This window comes from Clupea harengus, chromosome 13, assembly GCF_900700415.2.
Source record: "Clupea harengus chromosome 13, Ch_v2.0.2, whole genome shotgun sequence".
In the NCBI taxonomy this organism is placed as follows: domain Eukaryota; kingdom Metazoa; phylum Chordata; class Actinopteri; order Clupeiformes; family Clupeidae; genus Clupea; species Clupea harengus.
In genome coordinates, this window is record NC_045164.1 from 5,943,352 (window position 1) to 5,962,392 (window position 19,041).

General features: G+C 42.8%; 1 protein-coding gene across 1 annotated transcript; it reads right to left on the reverse strand.

Moving 5' to 3' along the window:
* Positions 1-522: 522 nt before the first annotated feature.
* LOC105890878 (kynurenine 3-monooxygenase) lies at positions 523-15,470 on the reverse strand. The gene is made up of 15 exons (XM_012816968.3): positions 15,205-15,470; positions 14,782-14,851; positions 14,577-14,674; positions 13,895-13,984; positions 12,325-12,373; positions 11,594-11,681; positions 9,526-9,691; positions 9,050-9,121; positions 7,660-7,781; positions 6,398-6,542; positions 5,637-5,694; positions 5,383-5,465; positions 3,963-4,064; positions 3,705-3,764; positions 523-1,249 (listed from the first exon to the last, which is right to left on the reverse strand). Exons 1-15 carry the CDS (start codon positions 15,274-15,276, stop codon positions 1,109-1,111), a joined length of 1,416 nt encoding a protein of 471 aa, XP_012672422.2. The 5' UTR covers positions 15,277-15,470; the 3' UTR covers positions 523-1,108.
* Between the last annotated feature and the right edge of the window lie 3,571 nt (positions 15,471-19,041).

Below are 19,041 nucleotides of genomic sequence, written 5' to 3' on the forward strand. Positions count from 1 at the left end.
TTGTTTTAATGTTTTTGGTTTTCACCAGCTTTTTAAAAAAAAAGTTTTTTTCACAAACACCAGCCAACGAAAATGAATTTTCCGGCTATCAAAGTCTGACTATTGTTAGGTCCTCTGCCGTTGCATTATGCTGTTGTGTATCTAGTTGAGCTCCTTTGGATTGAGCTCCTTTGGAGTGCTTCCTGTTTGGGATGATGGTGTTTAAATGGCAGTTTTGATGGTGCCTTTTTGACAATGCTGAATGGCTGAACCCTATGAGTGAGGTGTTTTTTCTGAGAACAGCAGTGTAATGATAAGTATGGTGATTTTACCTTGACCATGCCACTCATGAAACTGTTTGTAAAAGTGGATGGCAGTCCGAGACCCGCTTGTTACTACAGATGGGAAAATCATCTCAGAACTGAGATACAAAAGCATAATGATACTCAACTGGTTCATGTCTTTATTTGAGTATTTAGGTGTCTCTATTATGCACTATGTGCAAGTGGAGAAAGGCAACCATAGCCACACACCAATCACTTATCGATTGCAAAAAATTATGAATTTATTTCAAAACAGTGAAGCACTTTAGTAGTTTCAAGCACAGTATGAAGATTCCCCACCCCTAAGATCTCATTTTTAGTCTTTACTGCTTTAACAGTTTGGTGATCGTTTCACATCCAAGATACAGATTGGACGAGCTTTTGGTGAGGGCTCGCCTTATTGATAATTGTGTGCGTCATAACGTCATCTGTAGTAGCATAAACTATCCGGGATGTAACAGGGAAGAGGTGGAGTGGTTTGTGAGCATCACACACTGACCTAGTGGGGCCCGCGTGAATAATGCCTCTGTAAATTAACTGTGATGTTTAATTATCTCAGATAGAATTACACGGAGGCCAGTCCGACAACACAAATAATGCAGGGCTGCCCCCCTCAGGTCCCTGATCTAATCAACATCTCATCAAGCATCCACTTTTAATCCCGACTGCAATGTAGGTCACCGCATCCCGTCTCTCTGGGTCCACCAGGATGACTAGGAGGTATCCTGGGGGTGGGAGTAGGGGGGGTGGTATGTTTTTTTTTAGAACGCACTCACCCCCACCTCCCACCACCTGTCCCTGGCTTCTTAGAACCACTTGAGAGCCACCACGCGGTTCCAGAGCTGGTCCAGGGGGATGCTGCTGACCTTCGGAGGATACTTAACGATCAGGTAGGACCCCCCGGCCACTGAAAGCAGGCCACAGATCCCCAGTCCTCTGGAGATCACCTGCAGAGCAGAAAACAACCTTAGCTTCCGTCAGATACAAAGTGGGCCAACTCACTTGCCTTCACCACTCCTTAGTGCAGATGCATCGCCCAGACAGCTTTGAGCAGGGGCGGACTGGGGGAAAAAAGTGGCCCGGGAGTTACTGTCAGACCGGCCCACTCAATACACGGCGCGCGGCCCACTCAGTACACGGCGCGCTGCCCACTCAATACACGGCGCGTTGCCCATTCAATGCATCGCACGTATCGACCAACTTGGAAAAATACCCATACACTTAACATTATTTTGGATGATTACAAAGAAATGACATCATATATGTTTTTTTTTTAATAACATTTGGATCCACCAATTTGCCTGGGTGGACACATGGAATAAAATTATACTGGCTATTGTAACACTCCAAGGTAGGTATAGTTTGCTAGATGAATAGGCTTAACTCTGGGCTAGTATCAGATGGTTATACGTATAACTACAGAACATTAAGGAATGAATATCCACACAATAAAGAAACTGGAATCAGAGGGTAGAATTAGTATGAACTATATTGTAGAAATGAACAGAATAGAACATACGATGGGGTGTGAACATCAGTGGTATCAGTAGTGTTGCATGCTGGGTGTGTGATTGTGTGTGTGTAGGGGTGTTGAATGTGCATAACAAAACAATAAGTTAAGTAACAGAACCTAAACTAACTCTGCTGGCCCGGGTGCATTATAGTCACATGATAATAAAAAACAATATCAGTATACTCATGTGTTATTATGACCTCACTATCTAATCTAGATAACATATTAACATTGTTTATAATGTTAGTGTTGTGTGTAACACGGTGATTTTAGCATAACAAGCTAGCTGGTTAACTTTTTTTTACATAAGTTATTAGAAATTATAAGATTGCCCTCTTTACAACTACCACCATGGATAGCTTGCTCATCGATTGTAAACAAGTGACTACGGCTAACATGTTAAATTAGATCATCTCGATGATGACAACAGCGCCAGCTTGTTTATTTTACCAGATCATAACGGTCTCAATTTTGGACATTTATCTACCTAACGTTAGCTAGGCTAGTTGGTAGTGAACGTTACCTCATCTGTGAAAAGCAAGCTAACATTGGCCAAGTCAACGCCACAACCTACCTTGTATCACTGTCACTGTCAAGCGAAATAACAGTCGTAAATGGCCCAGAGTTTTCTTAAATGCAAATCCTCAAAACTACCAGATGCCCCAAGGGCCGCTCCGTGTTAGAAGGGCTGACGGCACACGTCACTACGGTTGCGTGCCCTGGCGGGGCATGTATGCAAATCCAGGTGCGTTTAATTTAAGAATCCTCATCCTCAATCCGCACAGCTGAGAACACTTCGGCTGTGTAAGAACCCATTTTCAGGTGTTCATTAATAAGGTGGAGATCGTTTCTTACGTTGAATGTCTGAAGTCCGTAAGAACACATTTCAGAAGACACTTCAGAACATTTTCGAAAAATAGGCACCATGAGTGTGAATACAGATCGCGAGGAGGAGTATAAGTTTCAGTCAGTGAAATTGATTTTCTATAGTTAATAGAGGAAATTAACGTGTTCTGAGTAGTATGGAAAATAATTGAAGGTCCCGACGGTCTAAGAGAGAGTGCCGATTGGTGATGGGAGTGGGCCGGTATTTTGGACCATCCCAACCTCGTCGGCCCACCGGGGATTCCCCCGGTATCCCCGATGGCCAGTCCGCCCCTGGCTTTGAGTTGAAAACTGGTGCTGGTACATCAACATTTCACCCCATTGTCATAACACCGCAAGACACGGCAAGTCTTTCTGACTTTTTTTTCTTCTTACACTGAAATGCTCCAGTTACTTTCCCTCATTTCCCACACACTAGCACTAGCTCAATGTGAATTATTTTTTACTTTTTTCTGCTTGGTTAGAATCAGAGTGTTTCTTGTTACATAAGGGCATGTCATTGCCACAGTATTTTTCAACCATCGTCAACATGGGGTTTATTTCTGTGACTTTTCCCAGTGGCTCTGTTCCTGGTAACTATGATCAGAGTGACATCCAAAGCCATCACCCACTCATCGTGTCAACCACTCCAGGCCAACACCAATGGAGCCAACTGGGGCCGATCCAGGAGAGCATAGCCGTAAACAATGTTATACGCTTTGACCTTACATAAGAAAAACAACAGTGGATTCCTGACTATTTCTTTCAGTCCCAAGGCTGACAGCTAACCTACTCTGCCTGACTCTGATCTTTGTTTGAACAGGGGAAACACCTCCATTAGTTTGCCCCATCTCCTTGGGTTTTTTGGCCATGAAATGGGACAGACTTCAGCACGTACAGCTATAGAGGATGGCAACACGACTATGCACTTTGCAGGATTTTAACTGGGACAGAGTTGCAGTGGGGATGGGACACTGTGTATATCAGAAGAAAGAGAACACACACACACACAAGCAAAGTCTCACCTTGTCTTGCCAATGCCATCGCTTTATAGCTTCATGGTACCTGGTTCTTGTAAATGTGACCTTGTGACATAAATACGAAAGAGGGAGAGAGAGATAAGGGAGGGGAGAGAGAGAGGGATGAACACTCAATTCAACATTTCCTTGAAGGACAAAGATGGTCTTCTTTCATGCTATTTCACCCAACCCAAAAAGGCTATATGGAGCAAATACAATGGGACTCAGAACTAAAAAAAAAAAAAAACAGCAGCACTGCAGTACCATTGTATACAGAGGGATGATAGTCTTTGGCATGATGAAGTGGAGGATGTCGTCAACGTGCTTGCGGAATATAAACCATTTAGAATTGACATGTGCCCGCATCTGAAAAACAAGCACAAATGTAGAAGAATGTAAACAATTAAAACGGTATTTAGAACAGTCCCTCCCCATTTTCAACATGTCTATCTCTGCAGCAAAGTGTGAGCATTGTATGCATATGTGTGTGTGTGTGTGTGTGTGCAGGTTTGGTGGAGGTGTGTGTCTGAGGGTGTGTGTGTGTGTGCCCACACGTGTGCACAAAAGGCAAGCTATATTTAGCCACGGTAATGAAATGCTCAAATGAAGTATCACCAGGGCATTTTGCCAAGCGTGTTATGGGTGTTCATGTGTGTGTGTGTGTGTGTGATCGTGTGTGTGTGTGTGATCATGTGTGTGTGTGTGTGTGTGTGTGATCATGTGTGTGTGTGTGTGTCAGTGTGAGCTTCAGATAAGGATGATTTCACTTGAGCAATTACTGGTATTGTGTGTGGGTGGGCTGAACGAGAGGGGGAGAGTCGCAGCAGCCTAACAGGTCCTGATGCGGGAGGCCGTCACATCGAACTCTCGCTGCCCACGGCTGCCAGCTCCACCACACACACACACACACACACACACACAGACACACTATGGGGGGAACTCGTACTAAAACAGCAGAGGCCCCCACAGCAAAGACACAATAACAAGAATACCCCCCTATTAGCTGCTTTCACGACACGCCGTCGGCTTCCCTCATAAAGTGGAAATGGGAGACAGTGAGGCTAATGACGAGCCAGGCCATTTTGGCGGGTAACACAGCCATCAAAAGCCAGCCGAGGGAAACGAAGGGCGCTCGGTGCTGGTAATGGGCTTCTGGCAAGAACAAATGGCCACTAACAGTGCAGCATGGACTTGGGTGTTTTCCCGCTAAGGTTCGCCCCATGTTTCATCAGCCCAAATCAGTTTGATTACTATAATCGAGATTAAGGGTAATAAAGAGTAATTCTCTGCTGTAGTGCTTGTTTGAGTGACATCCAGACATGCAGTAAGCTCACAGACATGTTGACATGCAGCTATAATCAATATATGTATGACTGCGATTCAGTTTCTGAACTTTATAATGCAGGCCATGAGCTTTCAAAAGCAATATTTAGCAGTAGCATGTGTATCCAGACATCCTGTTAAGCTTATTGCAGTCAGCGTTGGGTTCAGTTCCTCTTTAATTAAGAGCACAAATTAAAAGTCTCTACAGGAGATAATTACTTAATGTAGTTTTATATCTCCTGACCTGACCTGGGCTGGACTGGAATGGAATGAAAGTGATTAACCCCTGCAAATAATAATAACTGACATATCAACTCAAGCTAGAAATGAGAAACACACACTTTCTAATGATGCCCATTACCTCAACGTAGTTGTACATGGCGAGGTCTGCAATGGCGTGGTCATCGGGCACTCGGACACGGCTGTACTCTGGAAGCACGGCATCTTACAATAGGCAAACAAAAACACAGTTACTTCCTTTGACCACAAATGACTGTCACTGAGACGAACACTGAGAATGGTACAGGTTTGTGTCGGTACAGTAAAGGAGCTATGTTTAGGGAATGCGGCTCTTAATGTCCATCAAGAAGGTTATGTGAGTGTTTTCATGCTTACCAAAGTCCTCGTTCAACTTCTCCATTATTTCATCAAAAACAAGGCAGTCCTCAAAGCCCTGTGAGGAGTTGCAAATCACTTTCCATTCACATTTTATTCAAATTCATATCTTTTCCATTAAATAAAAAAAATGAATGGACAGCACACTCTGTCTTCATATCTGCAATAACACACAGCGTAATGGGTTTCACACAGTGCTATGTTGTTTACTTATTATTTTAACACCACTTAATTGCAATAGCTTTCATTGAGGCATGTCTCGTAGTGCGTGACTGTGGGGATATTTATAACTCCCCGCTCCCAGCTTCTAATTCCACATCCAATTTCATCTGATATGAGTAACCGACGCAACGAAATAATGGTAACAGCAGCGCCGTGACAGCCTGCCTCCCTATCCACCCTCCCCAAGTACTCTCTTACAGACTTTCTTCTAATCGCGTAGAGACCATGACTGTGATTGGCAAGGCTCTTCCCATGCTCACACAGGCATGTCCTTTTCTACCTTGTTTCAAGACCCCACAAGCATATTTGAAGAATATTAAACAGTTATTTCCATCTCAAGACCCCCAGAGCATATTTGTATTATGTAGCCTCAATCAGGGCATTGCTGAAAGAGCCCTGTGCTCAGTCAATTCTCCCTGAATAAATAATGATGATGATGATATTTGAAAAAATATTAAACATTCATCTCCATCTCACTGTTTTGCTCTCACACTCCCCCCGTCTCTTTACAGTCCTTTCTTATACCCCCTGCCACTTACCGCATTCATGCCCTGTCCATAGAAAGGCACCACGGCATGTGCAGCGTCTCCCATTAGGACACACTTGTTCAAGTGATACGGGGCACACTTGATGGACACCATTGGCAGGGCCGGGAGACGGAAGAAGTCTGTCTTCAATGCTTCACTAAGGGTGACAGTCACAAAAAAACATATAGAGCGTACAGACATAGATTCTACACATGGAATAATGTGTTCAAATATGATAGACATCTACTTGGGACGAGGTCATGGAAAAGATAAACTAAAGGTTACGTTGCTCTAGCAGGTTGACTTCTGGTAGATTTGCACACTTTGTTCTTCCATCAGAGCTAACTGTTATCTATGCGTTAATCCAACTGTATAGGAACATAATATCCTGTTGGGGCAAATCTGATAGACTGGGCTTTCACACTGTGATGAAGAGCATTACTAACCAAAGGCAGAAGCAGTGGTTTAAGGTGACCATGGAAAACATCATAAATTACTCTTATAAGTCAATTACAGGGCAACATGAGAATAACACATATTTTCTTTCTTGTTTTTGTATGGTAACATACATGCATAAGGGCATCTTCACCTCAAACAAGGTGAGACACTGAGCGGAAGGGAACCTTAATATAGCAAAGACATCCTTCAGCTCCAGTTTCTAAGGTGACACCCATATCAAAAGAAACCCTTGCACATTCAGCTGTATTCTATGGGCTGTGGCACTTATTAATTCCTCTTCCTGGCAGAAATATAGATGAGTTTCCGACCTAGACAGCTCCGACTCAAAGCTGCTCACGGTGTCACCGTGTCACCTGCACCGTGTTGCTTTAGATTAAAACCTCATCGCCCTTGGCTTCGCTGCGTGCCGAGTCTGTAATTTCACACACCCCAAAAACCACAGCTACGGATGTTGTCCACACACACATACACAATGATGAGGAGAGAGAGAAGAACCCGGGGAGGAGAGAGGGGAGAGAGAAAAGAACCTTGGGAGGAGAGAGGAGAGGGAGAGAAGAACCCGGGGGAGAGAGGAGAGAGAGAAAAGAACCTTGGGAGGAGAGGAGAGAAGAAACCGGGAGGAGAGAGAAGAGAGAGAAAAGAACCCGGGGGAGGAGAGAGGGGAGAGAGAGAACCCGGGGAGGAGAGAGGGGAGAGAGAGAACCCGGGGAGGAGAGAGGAGAGGGAGAGAACCCGGGGAGGAGAGAGGGGAGAGAGAGAAGAATAAATCCAGAGATCATAATCAGAGGAGAGGGAAGGGGCGGAAAGTCACGTACACTCCTATAAGCGGGATGGCATCTGGGAAGTATGTGTTGAAGAAGTCCAGGACCTGGTCAGGTGTTGTGATCTTCTCAAACTCATCGAAGGGCATGAAAAGCGTGAGGGTGAAAGTCTTGTCCTTTTGAAGAGAAAGAAATACAGAGACACACAAGAGAGTCACACAAAGTGGATTTCCTATTCTCATCAGCAGAAGTCTGCACGTGCTGTCAATATGCTTGTTAACTTTAATGACAGCGTTTTAGCTAGTTTGGTAGAAACAGCAACTTATACAGTAATAAGATATTACAGACAATGAAAAAGAACATTTAAGATACTTCAACTACTTTCTTGGCTGACAAAGATTAATCTTACAAAATGATTCAAAAAAGGTTTCCCTCCTTTATCACTCAATCTACAGTTTCATCCTTGAACACAACTGCAAGATGAGTAGAATACAATTTTCATGATGGATGAACAGTGTCATCAAATAACACATCCACACATTAGAGTCATTGAGAGAAAAAAAGAGGCAGTCTGGCACCCTTGGGCACGTTTAAAGTGCCACGACCATGTCAACAAGCCTCGAGCAGAGCCATTTTTCACAGCGCTAGCTAATGTACCCAAGCAACGCGGTGAGTGACACCACTAATGCAGACTTGAAAGAAGACACTTTAACCTGACAAGAGTGTGTGTGTGTGTGTGTGTGTGTGTGTGTGTGTGTGTGTGTGTGTGTGTGTGTGTGAGAGAGAGAGAGAGAGAGTGTGTTTGTGTGATGAAGGGAGAGAGGGTGATGAAGGGACGAAGTGGGGAAGGTCACAGTAAAGAAAAAAAACATAAGTGCTGGAAAAAAGTCAGGAAAGAGTCAGGAAGACGGACAGAGAGAGGGAGAGAGAGAAAGAAAGAGAGAAAATAGACGAAGAAGGGTTAAGAAGAGAGAGAGACTGAGCTGAGCAGCCAGTTGTATCTGCAGGTGGTGGTGGGAGGGGCAGGAAATTGAATGTTGAAATGAAACCATGGCGATGATGGCTCAACGGGTGAGGGAAACTCATTTAGAGGCCCTCACCAAAGCCCTGTGGGGAGGGGGGTATGCCAGCTCATTAGAGTGAAGACGTGCAGATGGCTGTCTTAAACTGAGGACACTACATCCATACAGGACACAGAGACACTAAGGGTTTCATAAAACATGTTGGAGACCGAAGATTTTTTCATTTCCTCTTCATACGTCGCTCATTTAGTCTCTTAATGCACATCTGTGTCTCGGATTTCACTCAAGATAATCCACAGCCCTGTCTTTGGCGGCTGACATATTCCTGAGGCATTTCCACATGACTTTTACATATATGGGATCATGCATGTGGAATGGCCTTGCGTCCCCTCATAGAAGAAAAACGAAAACTGGCCACTTACTAAATTTGGAAGGCCAATCATCATGAAGGTGTTCCTGGGCCAGATGTGAAGATAGTTGGTCTCCATGGCGAACTAGAGGATGGAATGACAGGAGTGGAACTATAACTCTTCGCCTCTCACATTTAGCGGAGCACTTCAACAATAATTGCTGGTGCAACACTGAACTGAATTTGCCTATGGGTGGAGGAAAACACAAGGGTACTTCAAATCTGCCAATCTAACTGGCGTTCATTTCTCTCCCTCTCTCACACACACACACACACACACACACACACACACACACACACACACACACACACACACACACACACACACACACACACACACACACACACACTTTATAATATTTACATCCAATTACAGATGAATATGCATCTCAATGCAGAGAAGCACCACAAGCCATCTGTGATTCTGACGCAATAACAAACCAAAAAGCCTATTGAGAAATTCAAATCTTTAAAGAAACTGGTCCTAACATCGCCATCCTTGGGGGGTATTGTGAGCTCCATGTAGCCATGGGGGATGTAGGTCTGGCTGTAGTTGAAGCGGCTCTGGCGGAGGAACTGCTTGCGGATGGCCGAGAAGGCTCCATCACAGCCCACAATCAGATCAACCTGGTACTGTTCCTTGGTGCCATCTGGCCTGCAGCACACATGGAAATACATTACCATTAGAAAACACTTGGCCAAAGCATATTGCATATGTGATTTATGTATGTATGTCGGTGAGGTGTATAAGTGTATATGTGTATAAGCTACTGGATGACCCAAATTTCCCTCAGGATTAATAAAGTATCCATCTATCTATCTATCTATCTATTGCAGACTTTACAAAGGCATATATCATTTTTCATTGGTGCTTGTGTTTCCAGGAGTGGATCAATGACATCACAAATCAGTGACATGGCTTCACAGGCTTCTTGATCTATAGATGTGGCCAGACGAAGATAACACTAATGCTGTGACTAAACCGTTTAACTGTTTGACCTGTAATAACTGTCCTGAACAGAAACACAAGCACAGCAGCTAATAATAGTAATGCAAGGGCTGCGAAAATGCTACCAGCGATGGAAAACATAAGGCTGTCGGAACCTTATGTGACAGTAATAAATTATTAGGGTGGCAAATATTGCATGAAATGCAATGAATCTGACTCATTAAATGACCTACAATATTACCATGCAGTATATAAGCCAATTGTGAGATGCAATGGCAGAGCACAAGAGGAGTTATATGAATGGTTAATGAATGGACAGTTTACTGATGTAATAAATGGTAAGCTTCAATGTTAATGGATAAGTACACCTGTAAATAATGACAGTTTGGATGCCAATTAGACCAAATATACTTGAATGGCCAAATAAACCTGATGAACCTAAATGCATGCAATATAAAGCATAAACCCACACCAGAAATGAATGAGTGTGGGAAATCGTGAAGGAGACAAAGGAGACAAACAGAATAAGTAACAGGATAAGAGAGCAGGGGAAGATAGGAGAAGATAGGAGAAGAGATGCAGCAGCAGAAAGAGAGAGAAAGAGAGAGAGAGATTGAGAGAGAGAGAGAGAGAGACAAACAGACAGAGAGAGACTAAAAAATGCTTGGTTTTGTAACTCAATATCCATTGCGATGCATTTGCCACCAACCAATCCCTTAAGGCTACATTTGGTCCTTGATGCCCTAAGATAACATTCTCTTCCCACCAATGTCATGTTGGAATGCCCAGGCAGAGGTTACAATGGGCTGGTCAAATTATACAGCTACGGCAGGTACTTCAGATTGCTATAAAACCAGTATCAAACAACCAGGAGCTAAAGGAATGCAGGATGTGGTAATTAGTTCAACTGTGACCAGACCACTGTGTGCCTGATAGCACCCAATGTATGGGGGTTGCTGTGAATTATGGCCAAACACGCGATTGTTTATTTTCTGAATTTAATCATTCTCCAAGTGAATTTTGCCATAATTACTCTGGTAATTACATAAAACTATACCATAGTGTAGTTGTAATTGACTGTCTCTAATTTGTAGAAAATGTCTAATGCAGTAAATGTAGTTGTAAAATTGTGCACCTGTTTCAAGGATGGCTGCCTACATTCTAGACATGCAAGGTGTCTTAATAAACAAATAAATTAGCCAAACTAAACCCAAAGCACATGCACACACTAAAACCTTTTTACATTTAAGATAATTGTAAACATGAAAAGACTCTCAACACAACAACTAATCGAATAATAATACAGAGAGAGTTTAAGTTTGGTCACAGATTTCCTCTTGAGAGAAAATGACATGGATACCTACATAGATTACTGCACACACTAGGACTCAGACTTTAAAGTCAAGCAACTATTGAAATGCAGAGAATACATAAGATTTTCTGATTCTGATTTCTATCTGTGCGGTGTGTGTGTGTGTGTGTGTGTGTGTGTGTGTGTGTGTGTGTGTGTGTGTGTGTGTGTGTGTGTGTGTGTGTGTGTGTGTGTGTGTGTGTGTGTGTGTACATGTCCTGTGTAGGTGAGTGTCTGTGTGTGCAGTTCCTATTTACCGGAGAAAAGTCATTGCCCCCGTTTCTTTGCTCCAGTCCACCAGTTTGTGGTCAAAGTTCAGGGTGGTATTGGGAAAATCCTCCGCCGCTGCCGTTACGAGACAAAGCAGTTTGGGGGTCATGCAGTACTCTTATACCACAATCATGACACAACAACTCCTCTGCATTATTCCTGATAATCCATGAAGGTTACAGATACTTTTGTAGCAATGTCAAAACAATACAAGTTCTGGAAAAATCTGCACAATCAAGTAATTCACATGGGGAATATGCATTACATACATTACATCATCATTACATCATCTATTAATGATGCATTAATAATGTAATAGTACATTTTTGAATGCCAAATATTCAGTGTACCTTTTAGAATATAATGTGTTTTTATAATATGGTCTGCTAAGGTTAAATGTTTCATATGTAAACTGGCTAATGGCACTTACACATTGCTAAACAATCAGTGAACAGTCCATTTAAAAAAAAGTAAACTTTCACTGATGCTGACTTGCTTTTGGTTATGTGCTTCATTATGACGGGAAACACTCTTTTAACTTAGTTTATGGCAGTCTAAACCATCAGAGCCTAGAGATTTCCACAACAATCGGCTAACGCTCTGGGAAAAAAACAGTTAAGACTCTAAACTATACAGCTGTTAAGTGTAGCCTAGTTATTACTGTATTACTGTTTGTCAGTGAGATTGCTGGTTGTTTTCCAGTGATGTTTTCCAGTACCTGTTAGCAGTTCCTTGTTGAGGTTGGCTCTATCTACAGAAAGGATGTACTACAGAAAAAATCACACAGCACAGTGTTAACAACCATTCAACACACAATAGCATCCGTTCCCAATCATCCTGATTGCCTTAGCCCTCTGATATCCTCTCCCAGGGGGTGAGGGGAGAGGGTCTCATGTGAGGGCTAATGCTGTGAGTAGACTGGCCAGAGGGAATGCAGGAGGCCTTGTGCTTCAGAGTGGTTTGGTCATGCAGCCAGCCTTAGAGAGACTCACTGCCTCTCTGAAATCCCCCATTAAAGCGCTGTCTGTCTGGTTCATGTAAGGAAATCAGATGAGCTGGAGGCCCGTCAAGGTACGGGTTTAATCTGGTGATTAAACAGCTCGACTGAATGAGCTTTTCCTCCATCAAATGCCATTCTAGTTCATGATTAGTTACTCAGCCTCTCTCTCTCTCTTTCTCTCTGTCACACACACATACACACACACACACAAATACACAGCCTCTCTCTCTCTCTCTCTCTCACACACACACACACAAATACACAGCCTCTCTCTCTCTCTGTGTCACACACACACACACACACACACACACACACACACACACACAAATACACAGCCTCTCTTTCTCTCCCTCTCTCTCGCTCTCTGTCACACACACACACACACACACACACACACACACACACACACACACACACACACACACACACACACACACACACACACAAATACACAGCCTCTCTCTCTCTCTCTCTCTCTCTCTCTCTCTCTCTCTCTCTCTCTCTCTCTCTCTCTCTCTCTCTCTCTCTCTCTCTGTCACACACACACACACACACACACAAATACACAGGCTCTCTCCCTATCTGTTTTTCATCCATTATTTAGTCTATTTGCCCAGCTGCTTTTTGCAATTCATTGTCATTACGATGTATGGTCTTAGAGTCTACAGGATGTTGGGATTCCCCTTGCTAAGCTCAAAACATTACTGACCCCTGATGTTAAACAAAATTATTCTCTTTTAAATTAGGTATCTGACTTAAAACAGTTGCCTTAAAAAAATCAGAACTTTATTCGCTGTGGAAATGGAACATCACGAGATGTCCATACTGAGCTATAAACCTGAACACACAATAGACATCCCCCCTGATCTGCTGGCCTGCAGTAGTCTTTTTCTGTGGTAGATGAATGAAAGACTCATGAGTTCAAGGTCCAAAGCTGGTTTGTCTTTCGTAAGTTAGTGTGAGTCTTACATTGGATGACCTAAGCAAGCTCCTTAAAATACTTTTTTTTACTGACAATTATTGCTCAATAAAATACCCACTTTTGACTACTTTATGCCAAAGGTGATGAGGATAGATCCCCTCTCATGTTGACAACCACCAATGTAGGTAATGATTAACAGAGATTCATAGCTGGGGTCCTATTGGTTTAGGGAGAGGGCCACAGCAAGAGATAATGTGTGTACTGAAGTCTTATATATGTGTACTAAGGGCCCTATTTGCTGCAACAAAAGATCTAACTTTTGGGTATCTGAGTCTGAAACAGGGGGATATCCTTACGTATCTTCACCTGGCCTTTCTTTCCGTAAGGAATAGGTGTCCTTTTCCCACTCAGCGAATGGATCATGCGAGCATTCATCGGGATGCCCTTGGAAACTATCTGTATTCCAACGGGAGAAAAACAAAATTGAATTCAGTTAGACCAGTTTCCCTGCATGGAACATTCAATGATGAGAATTACATTTTTAATTTAAGGTATGAGAACAGCGACATCTACCGGCAAATGCTAAAAGGTGTCGCAAAAAGTTCCACACAAAGCTCCCCGTTGTGGTACAATAATTGCAACAATGTCCTTTTTCTTCTTGCTCAGCCTGAGATAATGCTCTTCACTTTCATGGGCGCACCACACATTTGCTCATTTCGCTACCCTGCTCAGCCTGTTTGAGGAGCTACCATGAAAGCCCAAATCTGTCATGTTGAAAAGTCATGTAAGTATACCCACTGCCTGTCGGGCATGTGTAACAGGGCTCTGCACCTTATGTAGATTAACGGTAGGCTTACCCCGACACTAAACATCTTGCTAAAGAGAGTATGACGCCCTACATCTGCTATTCCCCGGAGAGGAAGAAAGAGGCTAAAAAATCCATCAGTGTGAATCGTGTAGAACAAAAATCGGAAAGTTGCCTTGCATTCTAAAAATAGAGTTTGTCTGAGTCACGGCGGAAAGAGATTAAAAGCTGACGAACACCCACCTTCTCCTCCATCCCAACATTCTTCAGGGCTTGGCGCCCTCGGTGAGACAGGGCCAGGTTTATACTTCGGCCACGCACTTCTTTGGCAGATCTGATGTCTGAAAGACAGGGAATAAACAGAGCAGAGGAATCACGTTCAGATTTAGGTCACTGTCATGTTGATAAGAGCTGGTTCACCTGCTTTGAATTAAACGTTTAGGCCTACCTTCTCTGGATTCAAACAGCTGCACTTCAAAACCTCTTTTCGCAAAGTAACAAGCATTCAAAGCACCAACCTAGACAGACAGTGCATCAAAAAGCAAAGTTTTAAAGTTCAAAAAGAGCCTTCCATTTTTTACATATAAGCAAACAAACAAAACTATTATGGTTGACCCTAAATGTCAAGTATCATGGTCATGTTGTGTGTATAAAATCCGTTTAGAAGGTTTATCTTTTTGCTCCTTTTTCAATATAGTTCCATATTGTAATAAATGTAGTTTAACTCATTGCGTAAGTGAAACTACAGCTCTTCCCGTTCCGTTTATTATGGCAATTCGGCATGTGGACCGAAAGGACTCTAAAAGTCACTAAAAATGATATATGTCATAAAATTAGATTGCAATAACTGTCATTAAGTTTCGAAACCTACCAAACCTCCTCCAACTACCGCGACACATTTTTTCTTGCTGGCTAAATCGGTCCCGGTCGATTTCCCGTCCATTCTTGTAGGAGAAAATGAACGAACGGCTTCTATGAACGGAGTCTACCTGAAGTAGACTGACCTTCTAACAGAGTAGCTGTCTAACTCAAGAGTTTCAACAGATATAATAGGTTTGGTATGAGGGAGGAGCAAACAGAAGTTTTATAAAAGTCCACCTTTCACTGTCAGTTCCCTATAGTTCACAGAGCGGAATGCCCAGCACACGTGGAAAAGTTGCAAAACGCGAAGTGACGCACATGCGCATAAAAAGTTTGCAATTCATCAGACTTTAAGGACGGTTTTAATCAAGGTAAACATATCCACCTCTTAACTATGGAAACAGTTGAAGACCATATGTATTGAAAACTAAAATGAAAACAATAAACTAAGAAAGGGATTCTTAAATACTTTACTATCTATTAGGTACAGTCTGAACAAAAGCTGTTGGTTCTGCTTCAAACCATCTTTTAGGATTTGTGCACTGGTATAGGTGGTTTTCAGGAATAACTTCTCATTATTATGTATAACCTTATTGTAAAAGAAATGTTTAGACTTCCATGGAATGCAAAGTTGAAATGGGTTGATTAATCATTAGTAAGATCAAATGCTGTCAAAATGTTTCTCCTTAGTTGATGGAGAGGAGCTGAACTACTCCTGTGCTCTGCCACACCAGCTGAAGCAGCGAATCCAAAACCGCTGTAACCAAACAAAAAATCATGAAGTCACACTCAAACATAAAAAGACCAAAGACAAACAAGGCAGAGGAAAAGCACAATCCCTCAATACTTTGGACATGTTTGGTCACTTATACAAACTTTTAAGGCAGATTTATTTTTCTTTGGTTTTACTTTCAGCAACTTTGGGTTGCTCAAGCAGGCAGGAAGGCTTTCTTCTGAATGTGAGGGTTTATCGCAGGAGTCCAGCTCCACAGGGGAGAGGCGTTCACTCTCCTCTTTCCCAATATCTAGTCGCAGGGCCACCGGAGCAGAGGTGAAGTCCACACTCTGGGCCTCATAGAAGTCCTGGAGTGGACCAGGAGGAACGTCCCCCTCAGGAGATACTGGTCTGAGCACCTCCATCCCTTTGTCCAGAGCTGAGCCACCCTCATTGTCCGGTGGAATCATAGGATCTGGCTGAGGCTGAGGTTGAGGCTCATTAAGGTCCTCATGGGCCGGGTGTTTACCAGACCTCTAAAGGTCTTTCATCCAGGGAGGCTCAACCCAGTAGGCTAGCTTCTGAGGCAGTGCATCACACAGCTACAAAAAAATCACGCAGGAACCAATTTCAACAACAGTGAAAACTCCAAAGTATTTGGCTCTACTGAAGTACATTAACTTTAAGAACTTCTTAGCATGACAGAGTCTAAGGAAGGACTAAAATACCTACCTCCAGGAGACTGGTCATAGCCATGCAAGGTCTAGCTGATGTGGCTAACAGCACGATTGCAATGGCCTCCACATATCTCAAGGCCTCAGTAAAGTGTCCTGCCCTGAACAATCTCCAGGCATACAGTATCTTGATGGTCTAAAGAACAAGACCCAAAAAAATAAGCTAATCTATTATCTGAGAAGGTGTTTGGGTGTTTTTTAAAAAGAAAGAAAAAAGACTGAGTGCCATACAATAGTGCATTTTGACACTTTGATAGAAAATATACCTGGAAACTTGGACATGGAATGCATCGAGTGAGAGACAATAGGTATTCATATACCTCAGTTCTCTGTATGGCAGCATCACAAGCAAACATCTTAAATGGCAGGCTACGGTAAAAGAGGGGGCAGATCTTGTATTACTTAACTGGTTAAGTACTTTCTTGGTTATGGTTGCATGAATTTATGTCTGGTTATGTCTTGCATGAATTTGATCTGTAACTAACCCGAAGTCCAATGAGTATCAGCTTAGATTTTTGATCGTAGTAACTAGGCTCTATTTGGATGGCCATACAGCAGAAATGGGCAGACCAGAGGTGCCCTTCCACTTCTGGAAGACATCAAGGACATGGCAAAAAGGAAATTCAATGATTATGGACCACTATGTGGTAAACCAGACTACAGTTGTCTACCAAAGCTTAGTTATTCATCTCTTACCAAGGGCGCTTGTCAACATTTGGACAGCGACTTTTTGTAGTCGAGGACAGATGCCGTTCACCAGGATTATGGCCAGATGGGTGTGCCAATCTCTCCAGCAGCTATTGACCCCCCATTTCTGGAAGGATGTTACCCCAGTGCAGAATGTTAGATGAGTTAATATTTGCTCATGCTGCACAGACAGACATGCACACAACACACAAATACACACACACCCACACATCATAAAAACGCACACATGCTCATTCATACGTGTTAAACAAAAACACGCACACAGCCTCATTTATACACATCACACAAACACACACAAAGACCTTAAATAGTAAATACTCACAGAAGCAGCTCCTGGAATTTCCTCCAGATGGGCCTGATAAAAAAAATGTAACGGGTCATTGTCATCAAGACTGCTGATGAACCTAAAAAAAACAAAAGCATTCATCACTGTATCTAGACCTCCAATAGCCCTCCTTAAATGTGAATAGATGTCACCGTCTTGACTTCTGATTCATGGAAGCATCCTTACCTTCTGATGGCTGGGCCACATGACGCTTTTCTGTCCAAGACCAATGCGTGCTCCCAGTATTCATTACTGATGGCCAAGTTGGCTCGGACAGGAACATCTCCAAAGGCCCTCAGGGTTGATCTGCAAGGAGGTTTCAGGCAAGAGGTGGGCTCCCTCTGCCCCACAAGCATCCTTCCGTTCTCCAAGATTCCCCTCATCCGAGGCCATTCTCATTGACATCTCGGAGGCTACACTCCCAGTCTCAGAGGTCATGGTGAGGACACCTTGAGTAGACTTTAAATAGGAGTTTGCTTATTGTCTGATTATATTTGAATGTAGTAGTAATCAAGATCAATTTTGAGCACTATGTGTGTCCACCTGTTCATAGAATTTAAACGTCATAATAGAGCCGGTCACAATATACTGATCAGAGCCTCGCTTTCAAAACAACGCTCTTTGTGTGCGCATTTCCACTCTCGGGTAAAACTCCAGCGTCTGGGGGAAAGGCTTGGATTTGTTTTGTTTCCAATTACGAGACTGGACCGTTTGGTCCTGGAGTGGGTAGGGTTGAATCTGGGCTGAACTAGGGAACTAGGGAATGTAATACAACCCAAAAACAAAACTGGAGACATTTAAAAACAGGTAGCAGTACTTTATGTTTCGGGAATGACCTGGCTTAATTTGTGAAGAAAAATAAGGGATATATCAAAACCTCACAAAAGAATCAAGGAACACTGTTTCTAACCAATTCATGACATTTCATGAAATAAATTATATTTTAATGTATTTTACCTGTACTCACACGACCACTGCACTGTTTATACGTTTGTAGCATTGATGTTCTCTGTAAGACAAACTGACAACATAAGCTGTAAGTAACAGTGGACCCCACAGGCAAAATGAAGAGATTCCATTCATAATTATCTTTTGTACTCATTGCCATATGTTCACCTGCAGTTTCCCACAACAGCCACCAGGATACATCAACACCACATCAGTAGATTTCAGGTGATCATTCATTCATTCATTGATTGCAATAACACACATCACCATTCTGAAATCTGCTACTGACTCCGGCACAGATTCAAGTCATGATCACAAGCTCATCATTCATTCAGATCATTTAAATAAAACAATTAAAACACCTTAATAATAAATGCATACAATGTTAGAGAGAGTGTAATGTCATTATTATTGCTA